The sequence below is a fragment of the Eubalaena glacialis genome, chromosome 14, assembly GCF_028564815.1.
Source record: "Eubalaena glacialis isolate mEubGla1 chromosome 14, mEubGla1.1.hap2.+ XY, whole genome shotgun sequence".
Lineage (NCBI taxonomy): Eukaryota > Metazoa > Chordata > Mammalia > Artiodactyla > Balaenidae > Eubalaena > Eubalaena glacialis.
Window position 1 is genome coordinate 88,111,053 of NC_083729.1, and position 13,761 is coordinate 88,124,813.

Consider the following 13,761-nt stretch of genomic DNA (forward strand, 5'->3'; position numbering starts at 1 on the left):
GATGTTTGTACCTGTGCACATCACGTGTCCTGCACCCATGTTCCAGGCTGTTTTAAGAGTACCCTAGATTTGTTTTAAATCACATATGGTAAGACACACAGACATGGAAAGGACTGTGATGGAGGAAGAGGTTTATGCTCACAGATCCCTAGAAACGGTCACAGCACGCCATGCAGGGCCACACACGGGGGCACCAGGATAGGCCAAGAGCAGAGGGGGCTCAGGAAACGTGGGCAAGGGCCTCTCTTGTGGCTTCCGTGGAAAAGAGCAGGCGAGGCAGAGTAAGGAGGCTTGGGTTTGGCTGGTTTGAATAATTACGGCAGGCTCTCGGGTGTAAGGGCTGCCCCTGGTTGTCTGGTCCTGGCCCTGGGGGGATTAGGGCAGGTGGATAGTGGCTCAGAGTGTGAGACCCAGATAGAGGAGAGGGTGCGGGGTGTGAGCTCTGGATGGGTTGGTTTTGCCTGTGAAACGTACACTGGAAGTGAGTTGTTTACTATCTCTAGGAGTTGTCTGACCGTGAGACGAGCAGTCCCTCTAGGGTCAGCAAGGCCCCAAATGACAAAGCATCAAATACAGAAACATGATTATTACACAAGCCATCCCATGCAGCTTCCCCAAGGTCCCAGGCAGGCACAGGGTAAGGAGCAATATGTAAAGGATAGACAATACGACCATGAACATCAGTTTTATTTTCATTTTTTTAAGACTATTTTTTATACAGCAGGTTCTTATTAGTTATCTATTTTATACATATTGGTGTATACATGTCAATCCCAATCTCCCAGTTCATCCTGCCATCACCCACCCCCGCTTTCCCCCCTTGGTGTCCATACGTTTGTTCTCTGCATCTGTGTCTCTATTTCTGCCTTGCAAACCAGTTTTATTTTCATAAAATACCTGCTCATACTTCAAAGAACTATGCAGAAAACCCTACTTTGGTCCATTACCATGAAAAGTCCTATCATTTCCGTAGGGCTGATGAGTTTGAGGAGTGTTGTCTGATGTCTTCTTGTTTGATGCCTGTCAAGAGGAAATAATGGATTGGAAAGGATGGGGAGCTTTACTCACCTGTGGACTCATCACACCCCTTCCTGGGCCCACACGGTCTGTGCCTGGCATATAGATAAGTGCCCAATGGAGTCAGGTTGACCTACACTGAGGCTCAGTCCTCAGCCCTGGATGCACAGGTGGAAGGGGGCAGACCCAGGGTTCAGGCCAAAGACTTCCGACTTGCGGGGAAATAACGCCCGTCCCTGGGAGCTGAGGATGGACCGTGCCTTGACTGAGCCCAGAGCACACTCCAGGGAAGGGGCAGCAGCTTCCTGGAGGGCTCCCGCCACTTCTTTGTCCCTAAATCCAACGTGAAGATGAAATCCACTTTCGTACACGCTGGGTAAACTGGAGTGTTACCTTCTGCTGCCCTGTGAGCTGTCTGCACAGGCAGGCCTCTGGAGCAGTGCTGAGTGGTCAGAGAAGTTGACCCCTGGCCTCCACTCACTCCCCACTGACCCCCTCCCACCTGGGGTCTCGGGGTGCTGGGAGGCCAGTGGCCCCCTTCCTGATGTCTTTCCCAGGCCCCTCACTCGGGAGCCCCCCCAGAACTGTCTTTGACACCCTCTCCCAGCCTAGAGCTCATCTCACCAACCCATCTGATGGATAGATGGAACCCAGGCTGATAGGTGCTGGCTGCTACCCCAAACTTACATCCACGGGACCCCCTGGGCCTTAAGCCGAAAGGCCCCAAGTGAAATGTGTCGGCTGCAGGGCAGGGGAGAGAGGGTGGGACGGAGCCAGAGAGGAGATGCTTACACCATGTAGATGAAGATGCCATCGGCTTCACCTGCTCGGATCCGTCTGGCCCTATGACCCTGGGAGGCCGGGGCAGGGGAGGACAAAGCACCTTTGCCCTTGTTGACGGGCTTAAACACTCTAATTGGATGTTTCCAGATTCACCCATCAATTGTGCCACCTTACCTCCCACCCCCACTCCTGGGCACTGGGACAAACGCACCAACCATTGCCTGAATACTTGAGCAAAATGGAATGTCCCTGCATCCGTATCCTCACGTCTTGGTCACTCCTTAGGACTCCATCATTTGCCACAGATGTTCTAGGGGATGGGAGGGCAGACAGGACTTCCTATCTTTAACCTAGATTTTTAATCAGTGTGCAGATGTATGTGTCAGGAAATGGGATGAGAAAGTAGTTTTCGTCGAATTGTTTCACTTCGGGACAGTTTCTATCCTGCTCTGTGAGAAGCTTCCTGTAGGAATCTAAGCTGGGATGTAGAATCACATGTCTCATCCTGTTCCCATAAAAAGCCCACTCTGACCCCAGCCATGTGGCCTGGAGCCCCGGGGTGGACCACTGGTCAGAGCAGCCCCTGGGCCACCTCTGCTCTGCCCACTGTTTCCAGAATAGAGTTGAAACAAAATTACTTTATTTGGGGCTATGTTTGTCTGCTAACAGATTTTTTTTTTTTAAGCTTTCGAATAAATACACCCCCAACCCAAGTCAGGTAGCCCCAGCCCTACAGTCTGATTGGGAAGGAACCGTCCGGATGATATTCAAAGGCATAATGAACAGTCCTAAGAAGGGGCAGCTTGAAGGGGTCCTAAGAAGCAGGTCCCCTTTCCTCAAAGAACTTGGTGTCTGGAAGCAGGCTGTCCTCTCTGTGAGCCGACCTCCGCCCCCAGACTTGGATTTAAGTGCGCATCTGACTGAAATCCAGAAAGCAGTATTTCAAAAGTGGCTGGTGTGGTTCCAGATAGGTCACCCTCAGCAAACATTCCGCTCTGGGCTTTCCAGAAACCACACGCCAGAGGATAAAAGTTTCCCTGCCCTCATTTTACCTACTCATCTCTAACCACGCAACCAGATTTGAAATGCTGGCAGAAGTGGATGCTTTCCAGCTTTCAACACTTGATGCCGTATGTTCTGTGGGATTTCTGTAGGCTGCCTCACTTTACGGCTTTGGGGTTTTTGTTTTTTTTCCTGAGCTGAACTAATTGAGACGTCTCAGTGAAGGGAACCAACGGCACGCCCACCAGACCTCGCTGGGAGTGGGGACGTGAGTTTCGCACAGAAGGACAGCTTCATGGAGGGAAGTCTGATCTGTCTGTCCCAGGCCCCCAAGAGTAAGAAGCGGAGTGTCCCTGCCACCCAGACGGGGATGCACGGTGTCCTTCTCCAGCAACGGTCATTGCTGCCAGATTAGATTGCAAAGGAACCAGATTAGATTGCAAAGGAATCACGGTCACGATCAAGAACAAACTGTTACCCAAGGGCATCATCCCACATGAACATCTATTAAAATGGAGTGGTGAGGAATGGTCAGACCTTTATCAACCCCATCTTTCTGCTTGTTTCAGCCCAGGAGCAGGGAACTTTTGCCCGGGTTGTCCGATAATTGTGATAAAAATGTGCACAAGATATCCACTTGGAGGAGGGGACGAGGGCCTGTGGGAAGTTCACGCTCTTGAGCATCCAGTAATCAGGCCCTGTGGACACCAGCCATCTGGGGGAGATCTTATCTGTGCCCTCACAAGCTTCTGGCCCCGACAAATACTCATTTTAATTGACGAATGCCAGGGGAAAGAAGAAATTCAAGTAAGACATGTATTTTTCCATTAGGGTGATTTTTTTTTTTTTCAATCCAGCACATTGCAAACCCCCAGCTCCCCCGTGTGGCTCTCAGCCTTTCTCCGACATTGTTTTTTTCCAAATGCCAAACAGAACTGGCAGAAAGAAAAGAACAACCGTGTATTACCCCAGCAAGTTGGGTGGTGGCCCAGGCTAAAAACTGCACGGGATTATTTTGCTGCCAGTCTCCTAAGAGCCCAGTCACCTGGCTGGCTTTTCACAACACACTGGGGGAAGGATACTGTGAAGAGAGAGAAAAAGTCTGGAAAGAGTGCGTAATTAGCGAGAGATGATTTCTCATGAAGGTGCAGAAAATTAACTTTTCCCCCCACATTCTAACACTCCATCCCAAACATTTTGGACATTTATCACAAATGAAATTCAGGGACTTTATTCCTCCTTTAACAAACCTCCTCATCAACCGTTTCACGTCTTCCCAGACACCTACCGGATTTGTTTTTCGTTTGTTCCAAGAAGTGCAGAGAAAGCTATTTGTCACTCTCCTTGTGGACTATTAGTGTGTTTTCCTACAGCTGTTGCGACGAATTTATCAGCAGGCCACCTCTGATCAGAATACTGCATTGTGTGGGCCTGATGGCTGAATCGATGCTGAGGAGAAAACGTTACCTCTTTCTCCATTTATTCCCTGTTTTTGCTGTTGGCTGACCTTCCCTGTCACCATCCCTGCCTCTCCCTCCATCTTTCCTATCTCTTTGGAAGCACGTTCTCATATCCCCTGAGGTCTCCCTGCCCCCATGGTATCCTTATCTCCTCGTCATGACTGATTTGGGAGCTCACCTCTGTCATCAGGCAGACTTGGAAGCCAGCCCCGGGTGCCAAGTGAGACAGACCTCATCATTCTTATCCTCCAGAGAACCTTTGGGATCTCTTGGTTTTGGAATCCTAAGAATGCCAGCCCAAGGCAAAGTTCTTTCGGGATCTCTGAAATCAGAGGCTTCAGTGATGAACGATCTGGGAGTAAAGAAGGGAATCCATAACCCCGTAGACCCTTTTCACATCCTGCATCTCTCCAAGCACGAGGCCCACGATGGGCGCTTGACTTTTCCACGGAGTGGTGATGGCCACGTGCTGGTTCGCAGCTCATCTCGCCCAGGTGTCCTTCTGACCGGTGTTAATGCATCAGAGGGCAGTGAGTCAGCCTGAGCCTCAGTGGAACCAGAACCGTGTCCGTGGGCCACCCTCCCACTGCGCGCCAGCCACCGGCAGTACCAGGCTGGGCTGTGGAAGGGAAGCCACCTTGGGGTCTTAAGGTCTGCGCGTTGGTTGCTGGCAAGGATCAGAAGGTCTCTTCCCGAACTAGGCTTTAAGCTGTGAGATGGAAGGTCATCTCGTGAGAGCATCATTCAATAAACACATGTTGGACGCCTGCTGTGGGTAAGACGCCCACTCAGAGCTGGAGACAGAAGCCTCGCCCCCATTGCCGCGTGGGGAAGGCTAGCTCTTTAGCTTTGGGCAAGACAAGGTCACTTCTTCTTTTGGATACTATAAAAGCCATTTATTCACTATACACAGAACACGTCCCCTGTAAAATGTACATGTAAATCACTAAAAAGTATAGTTTGGTGAACATTTTCTCCATTCCAGAACATACTAAATCAGTTGGGAATAATGGCTCTCTGTCTGCCTCGAAATAATCTAATTATGGCACCCAGAGTCTCCTTTACATCTGATGCAAAGTTAAATACTTATTCTGGGGATTGTGTCCTAATATGTGTTTGAGGAGGGCAGAGGTAACAATTAAATATATCTCTAGTATATTGCAGTCCCCGCACGATAAATCAGTCTATTACAGTTTAAAACAGATCGTATTTCATTATTTGTATTAATGGGATGCAAACAAATACTGGATCCTTTTGCATGGCAAATAACCACAAAATTACCTATCTTTGATAGTATATTGGGTTTTGGGTTTTTTTTTTATATTAGCACCATTTAATTTATTTATTTTTGGCTGTATTGGGTCTTCGTTTCTGTGCGAGGGCTTTCTCTAGTTGTGGCAAGCGGGGGCCACTCTTCATCGCGGTGTGCGGGCCTCTCACTGTTGCGGAGCACAGGCTCCAGACGTGCAGGCTCAGTAATTGTGGCTCACGGGCCCAGTTGCTCTGCGGCATGTGGGATCTTCCCAGACCAGGGCTCAAACCCGTGTGCCCTGCATTGGCAGGCAGATTCTCAACCACTGCACCACCAGGGAAGCCCCTATATTGGGTTTTATAATTACACAAGATATAAATGTTGTAAAATATTGTTATGTTATTGTTACACCTCAAACAAAACAGTGAGGCCGCACTGTAATGATTCACTAGACTGTGCTCAAATCACTTTTGAGTAACTCTGGGGGGCGGGGATGGGGAGTGCATCAGTAGCAAGCATTCATCACTTTTGTTGGTTGTGAGTGCGGTGTGTGTGTGTGTGTGTGTGCGCGCGTGCACACGCATGCCTGTTGGGTGGCGGGGAAAGGAAAAGTCTGGAAGCAGTCAGAGATCTGATAAGATGGGGCTATGCTGCAATGAGTGGTTAATCCTCCTGAGAGGCTAGGGAGGCCAGTTGTAATTAGATCTATTTTTTTCTATGACTTAAATCGAAACAACTAATTAAATCCTTAATTAATGTTTTTAAACCACCTTGGGATAAGAAGTGCCAGAGAAGTTACTCTAAGTGTTCCCTATTACCAGGAGGTCCCAGGGCACAGCCTGCTCTCGTTGACTCTAGAACTTGTGAGAAGGCTCCGGCTGAAAGTACAAGTCATTTCAGACGCAACTGGCCAAAGGTTGAAAGTGTCCTCTTCCCCCTGGTTTTCCCCCAAGGTTTTCCCCTTGCCCTCTGTTACAACTTTCAGCTTTGATTCACATTTGCCTTTGATCAAGCCTTCATCTGCTTCAGGTTTTGTGGAGGGAGAAGCTTGTTTAGAAGGAATTTGCTCAGTTCCAGGCCCCTCTGTAAAGTACCTGGCTTATCAAGTGCAGACTATAAGCAATCATGAAATTTCCCTCCTGGGTGCATTTCCATCTTTAAAGCCTTTGAAGTTATAAAAGGACTGGTGAAACCACCTTGGGAGACACCCAGGCCAATGGCAAGGTCTGCAAAACATCCACTTAATTTCCGTGATCTGAGGCTCTGCCCCGTGAAGAAGTGGTCAGGGGCTGGTGTTCCCAACCTTGTCCTCTTCTCTGTAAATCACTGAGGAAGGCGCTTACTGACAGAGCACGTGAATTTAGCAGCCGAAAGGATCAAACCAGCTCATGGTTTAGAGACAGATTAAAGAGACGTTCTCTTAAATTCCTGGGAAGTCCTCAGATATTCACTTGGAAGGCCTTGCTATCCTGAAAGAGAGAATTTTATTAGGTTGTTTTCTGGCGGGAGATGTCTGTTAGATCCAAGCAGAGAGGATATTTTCACATCTGGGGTATTTTAAATGTCTTTCTTTTTATTACGCAGATGTTCACATCTGCAGGCCCTTCCCTTATGTGGACTTATTTTCCTTTCCCTTGATGACTTCCTTGGCTCGCCCTACAAATTAATCTGTTGAAGCCAACAACTGACAGATGTAAACTCTCTCGGGCCCACGATTTTTTATTTTACCCACTTTATATTCATGTTTGGAAACCTTTATTAGTATTTATGGGAATGCATTCAGAGACTATGTTTGGTAAAAAGAATTTATTCATGTTAGTGGGTAGAAGACCACTATAGATAGAAGACCCATTATAGATAGAATCACTTAGAAACCTGTAAACATAGAAAACAAAAGATTACTGGAAAGCCAAAATCCAAAGAGAGTTGCGCAGATTTCATTTTAGAACGCAGTTAGTTTTCTGACGCTTTATATGTTCTCAGATTGGAAAACATAACTCTGTCTTAATCTACAAGTTCAGAAATGTACAGGGTATAATCAAATACATTTTAAAAAGAAAGAGGTAGTATAGTTTATCTCGAATAATAATCCTCAACCCTGGCTGCACGTTAGTAAATCTGGGGGGCTTTTAAAAGTGCCGATACCTGGGCTTCACCCCGAGTTTCTGAATTAGCTGACCTGGGATGGGGGCAATCATGTCGAAGGTTCTGGGGAATCTGGAGAGAATTCAGTGAGTTTTCTCATATTGAACGGGGCTCTTTTTCCCACCTAGCAAACTCCACCTAAAATAGCAGAATATTTCTCTGGCCTGGAAGGTAAAGCAGTTTTTCACAGGCACCATGAAGACAGGTGTTCGGCTCCCAGGGAAACTGCTGCTAATGCCAAGTGGTACTTCCCCCCGGTCCCTGGGGGCCTGGTCTCAGCATCATGGTAGGCAGGAGCCCAGAACAGCCCCCCCCTTGGGAGTCCCAAGACCTGGGTGGAGGCCTGGCTGCATCATTTCCACGCTGAGTCACCTCAGTTAATATACACAAGCTTCCTGGACCTCAGCATCCTCATTTGTAGAATAAGGGAAGTCACAGCTTCCCAGACTTGTAAGAATACATAAGACACAGTGAGCAGGTTTTGTCACCTGTGCAGCGAGTTTTGTTGTGGACACTGCATACCTGTTGGGGCCACCCTGAATCCTGAGTCCCTCTCCTCAATCAAGCCCCTGCATCAGCGTGGGCTCCCGGGGGTGGGTAGATGGGGGGTTTCAGGACAGAAGCCCTTGAATCCCAAGTGGGCCGCTCCAGGGGCAGAGGCGGGGTCACCGTGTGTCAAGACCCGCGACTTCCCCTGAGCCCATCAGTATCAGAAGCACCGCCTGACGATGCAGCTCGTCCTTCAGGACCCTGGCTGATGTGCGCATCCAGGCCCTGCTGCAGCATGGGGCCGGCTGCTCCGCTGGCAGAGAAGTCTTCCCGGCTCCGTAACCGCCGTGGCTGCAGGACTGTGGCGGGGGGGCGGGGGCAGAGCCCTGTGCCTCTCACTCGAACTCCAGCTCTGTTTGGCCTGTGCGAGTTGCTTCCCAGCCTGAGCCTCGGTTTCCTGTGCAATGGGGATGAGAGTAGCACCTAGGTCCCCGAGTCGCCGTGAAAATGAGGCAGCTGATGGACCTGAGGCCTCTCAGTTAGTGCCCAGTGGGGGCTTGGCTCTGCACCAGCCGGGGCTGACCTTTGTCTCTTCCCCTCTGCCCAGCGCCCAGCCCCTCCTGTAACGGCTTTGACAGCGCCCTTTCGAGGCCCTGCCGAATGCCCCTGGGAAAGGAGGTCTGCTTCATTGCCACCGTTCGCCTGGCAACACCACAGTTCTTAAAGGCAAGTACCCGGAGAGAATTTATCATGCGGAGCGAGTACCACTGAGTCACACTGAGTGATGGGTAATTCATTGTCTTTCTGGGAAAGAATAAGATTTCAACGAGCTTGTCACCGACTTCGAGAATGTTAAATGTCTGATTTCTGTATGGTGACAGCCCCACAAGCTCTTTCCCCGAACTTTGGTTCGCTGTGAGCCATTTTGTTGGAAGGCAGCATGAATTGCTGGTCAGCCTGCAGAGATGCTCTTCTAGAACTCTGTAAGCCTCCCTACCCTTCACGTCCATGTTGACACCACTCGGGGCAGGCAGAGGTAAAAACTGAGTCAAATTGAGGGCTGGCCTGTGGTCTCTTATCTGTGATTGCTTTCACATCAGAATTTAACATCATGAATTCAACATGCATTGCATGAACTCAGCATTGCAAATTCAACATTGCATGAATGTTGAGTTAAATTAGTAATTCAAATTCAGATGAAAAGCCATTTGCCACATGTTTACCACACGTCTAGATAATAGGAAGGGAGTGGTGTGACGTTTTGGCTCTTAGATATTTTTCCCCAGCTTGTGAAATAAATTTAGCATCATCTGATACCAAAATTAGCTACAGATGCGGAGTTGCAGTCCGACACAACTTGGAGACTTGCTCTAAACGATTTTAACTTCTGTTGCCGACCATGCATTCTTGAACGAACCGGGGGTGAGCATCTGGCACCCCGAGTAATATTTTTCTCCCTCTTAATACAGGAAATGTGCATCGTTGACAAACCTTTAGAGGAATTCACTTCAAGACATAGCTTGGAATGGAAATTTTTATTTCTGGATCACAGGTTTGTGAAAAGAAAAACATATTTGGGTTGGGTGCTTTTCAAGTGCTTGTTTCCATGAGCCAGGCTCTCCTTGGGGGAGGAAAGTCAGGCCTGGTCTCTGCAAGAAGGGCTCTCTGGCAGTGGGGAAACTGTTTCCCAGCCGGGGACAGGAAGTTTCCCTCCACTGCATTTGCCCCCTCTGAGGAAATGTCCTGGGTTTGGGTCAGAGCCTCTCAGGAGAGCCAGGCATCTCAGCCCGGGACATCTTCGGGTTACTCTCACCCGCCACCCAACTCGAGACCCTCTCCAGCTCCCATCAGGCAGGACCAGATGTGAGGGAAACTCTCATCTTATTTCTTTCACCACCCTTCTGTCCCTTTAACCCAATCTGCTTACTTTCTTTCGTGACATTTTTCACAGTTTAAGAACAAGAAATCTCCCCTTCCCACTCTTTGATTTTTTTTATTACACTTTGGGGTTGGGCTGACCCCATCTATAGCTGTTTTTAATTATTCAGTAGTGACAACATTTATGATTATCGGGGCCAGGTGAGGCCAAGGGAACTGAGTATCTAAATGCCAAAAAAATTTTGAGCACTTTGGAAAACACAGCCTCTCCGGTTTTGACCATTGCAAAATTATTTTCCTGCTCTTATTCTCGAGAAATGAGGCCCCCAGGTTGATCATTACGCATGCAAACTGCCCCCTCGTCGGCCACCACGGCAAGCCCTGCGGTCCTTCCTCTCTGATGAATGACCCCCACTGTGCTCGGCAGAGCTCCTCCGATCATAGGATACCTGCCGTTTGAAGTGCTGGGAACCTCGGGCTATGATTACTACCACGTGGACGATCTGGAGCTCCTGGCCAGGTGCCACCAGCACCGTGAGTACCTCACACCAGCCCCAGCCAGAGGGCCCCCCACTCTCTCCCCGCAGCCCTGACAGCAGGACTCTTAGGCTCTGGAAGTCGGCTTATTACTTGGTTTCTTCTGAGGTGGAGGACTTTGTCTTCTCGGAGATGATCTAGGAGTAGGTGGAGGTCCCTATCTGGATTCCCCCATGTTTTGCTTTCGCCTGGAATTGACTTTGGTCTGTCTGCTTCCACCTCCAGCCCCTTCCCAGCACCCCTGAGGTACGCAAGCTGTTTGATCTTAAGAAACTAAGGTGATGCCGCTCCGTGTTTTTTTCTAAGTTATGCAATACGTTTCAAAGACAAAATACCAAATTCGCCTAACTCTTCTTTAGTCAGCAGACATTTGTGGGTCACAAGCAACAGGTCAGATACTGAGCGAGGCCCACAACAGAAAGATGACCGGAATCTCCTTGCTGCCCTGCAGGAGCAAGGTTTGATGGAAAAGCACGGTGACTTGATGGGATGTTGGTGTCTGGAAGGGGCTGTGCACAGGGTATCGAGGGGCTCAGAGGAGGGTCCCTCACCCCGCTGGGGAAGGGGGTCAGGGAAGGCGCTCTGCCACAGACCAGGGGAACACGCTGGCGAAGGGATGGGGGGCGAGGCTCATGGTGTGACGGAGGGGAAACCACAAGCACATCTGGGTTCTCACTTAGCAAGAGGGGTCAAGAATTCACCATGTAAAGCCATATTTTTGGTGCCAAGTTCTACCTTTGAGTAGGAACATTTGTAGTAATACCTACGGCTCCTGCTACACGGCTTGACCACCAACACTGCATTTTGCCAGATGCCCGTCTGTCGGACCCATGGTAATCTCATTGACACAAGAACAGGCGTGAGTTCCATCAGGAGCCACTCTTAGGTGTTAAGCCTCACCTTGAAAACGTTAACCCCTTGCTTCTCAAAGTTGGTCCTCGAGCAGCGCATGGGTGTCAAAAGGAGTTTGTTAGACGTATAGATCCTCAGGTCCCCCGCCGCCAGGCCTATGGAATCAGAGCATTCATTTTAACAGGATCCCCTAGCGCTCCGGGGGCCCGTGAAATGTGAGAAGCACGGCTACTTCAAGCCATTGGCTGCTTCTGACTCTTCCAAGGGAGAAAGGCCACCTTCAGTGTCTGAAGGACTGGGCAAGACACTCTCAGCTTGTTGGGCCCCTACCCTTACCTGCCCTGCCTTTTGAAGTTCCCTCCTTTTTTTTTTTTTTTTTTTTTTTAAGCTTTAGAACATTTTATTAACAATTTTGATGATCAGGCCTTTTAAAATGACCTCAAGATATTAGTCTCCTAGGGAAACAGAGCAAAGGTTTTTGACAAGGACAAACTATCCATTGAAGAGGTTTTTCTAGGCACACTGGAAGACAGTAAACAGTATGATTCCTGTAAAATATCAGGAAACTGTTTTCTGAGTACTCTGGGATATATTTTAGGTAGTCGAAAAAGTCCCTCTTCCTATTGTGTTGAGGAAAGACTGAAGGCATCTTGAGTTTAATAATCCAGTTGGATCTTCCTGTGAGTAACTTAGTTGTCTACCTGAGTCTCCAACTGTCCCCTTAGCAATGTGTTGGTACAATCTTCATTTAATCATGTCTCAGGCTCAAAGAATTTAATACAAATATTATTTTATTGGTAGATTCAGTGCCTCCTTTTGTCACTTGAGTCTCCTAGTTAGGCTTTCTCTTGACCGTTTGCATAAATAGGAGCTAAATTCCAGGCACTGAAGCAACAAAACCCATCGGCTCTGCATAGCACGGGGAGGTCAGCTCGGTGCTTTGCGACCACCTAGAGGGGTGGGATAGGGAGGGTGGGAGGGAGACGCAAGAGGGAGGGGATATGGGGATATATATGTATACATATAGCTAATTCACTTTGTTATACAGCAGAAACTAACACACCATTGTAAAGCAATTATACTCCAATAAAGATGTTAAAAAAAAAACAAAAAAAAACCCAACTGCTGGGACTTCCCTGGTGGCGCAGTGGAGAAGACTCCACGCTCCCAATGCAGGGGACCTGGCTTCGATCCCTGGTCAGGGAACTAGATCCCACGTGCATGCCGCAACTAAGAGTTCCCATGCCGCAACTAAGGAGCCTGCCTGCCGCAACTAAGACCTGGTGTGACCAAATAAGTAAATAAAAATAATAAAGCCCAACTGCTCCTCTTCCTGGGACCCATGGCCCAGCTTTCTGCCCTGCCCAGGCTTAAACCCCCAGGGAAGCCAGAAGAGACTTGACCATAGGGGCTCCACGCAGCCCTGCACGGTGGAGCCGTGGTGGAAGGCACCTGTGGCCAATTCTCTATTTAGAACCGCGTAGAAGGAGGATGCACGGCAGGCTGGCAGCCCCAGGATGTGTCCAGAGGCTGCTGGCTGGCATGTCTACTTTCAGTCTAGTTCTCCCAGCGTCTGGATTGTCTTTCCCACGCTGGGCTCCTGCAGCTCCGAAGGCAGCTCCGCCTGCAGCAAGAGGATGAGCACCAGGAAAGCCAGGGCCTCTCTTTAATGAAATTCCAGTTGGAGGATCTGCCCTGATTTAAGGCTCTCTTAAGCCTTTGAGCATTTGGGAAAGCAGGCGAATCATTCCTCCGTTGTTTCAGAATTCATTACCATTTACCGTGACCTTGATAATGACTTGAAATCCATCACAACTGGGGAAGGGACCAATGTGTGGCACTGTCTTTTTGAAAGCTGGTGTTTTTCACAGTAACTTTGGGGCAAAAGGATCATTTTCGTCTTAACGTTGGTGATGTGCGGACTCCGTCTTCTCTTCACAGTGATGCAGTTTGGCAAAGGCAAGTCGTGTTGCTACCGGTTTCTGACGAAAGGCCAGCAGTGGATTTGGCTGCAGACTCACTACTACATCACCTACCACCAGTGGAACTCCAAGCCCGAGTTCATCGTGTGCACGCACTCAGTGGTCAGGTGCGGGCAGGGGGCTGGGAGGGTGGGCCCGGCCCCCGGCCCCCGGCCCCCGGCCCCCGGCAGCTCCGTCAGAGCCCCGTCATCCTCAGCGGACCCCGTTTCTGAGGAGCGAGCCCCGGGCTTGAATTCTTCAGCGGGGCCTGGGCTGTGCTCTGCAGTGGACAGGATAATCCGCAGAGCTCAGATCTCTTCTGGCTCTACACCCGGCCCTGTTCTCCCAGGGCTGAGACTTCCTCCTAGCGTCCCATCAGGCCCTT

The 13,761-nt window shown here is 49.3% G+C and overlaps 1 protein-coding gene across 2 annotated transcripts in view; it reads left to right on the forward strand.

Moving 5' to 3' along the window:
• Nucleotides 1-13,761, forward strand: part of NPAS2 (neuronal PAS domain protein 2) — a 189,759-nt gene that overhangs the window by 148,243 nt on the left and 27,755 nt on the right. For both annotated transcript variants that reach the window (XM_061168723.1, XM_061168724.1), the window contains 4 exons: nt 8,756-8,874; nt 9,618-9,700; nt 10,454-10,560; nt 13,357-13,504. In XM_061168723.1, coding sequence (XP_061024706.1) covers nt 8,756-8,874; nt 9,618-9,700; nt 10,454-10,560; nt 13,357-13,504 — 457 coding nt within the window. The remainder of the gene's footprint in view (nt 1-8,755; nt 8,875-9,617; nt 9,701-10,453; nt 10,561-13,356; nt 13,505-13,761) is intronic.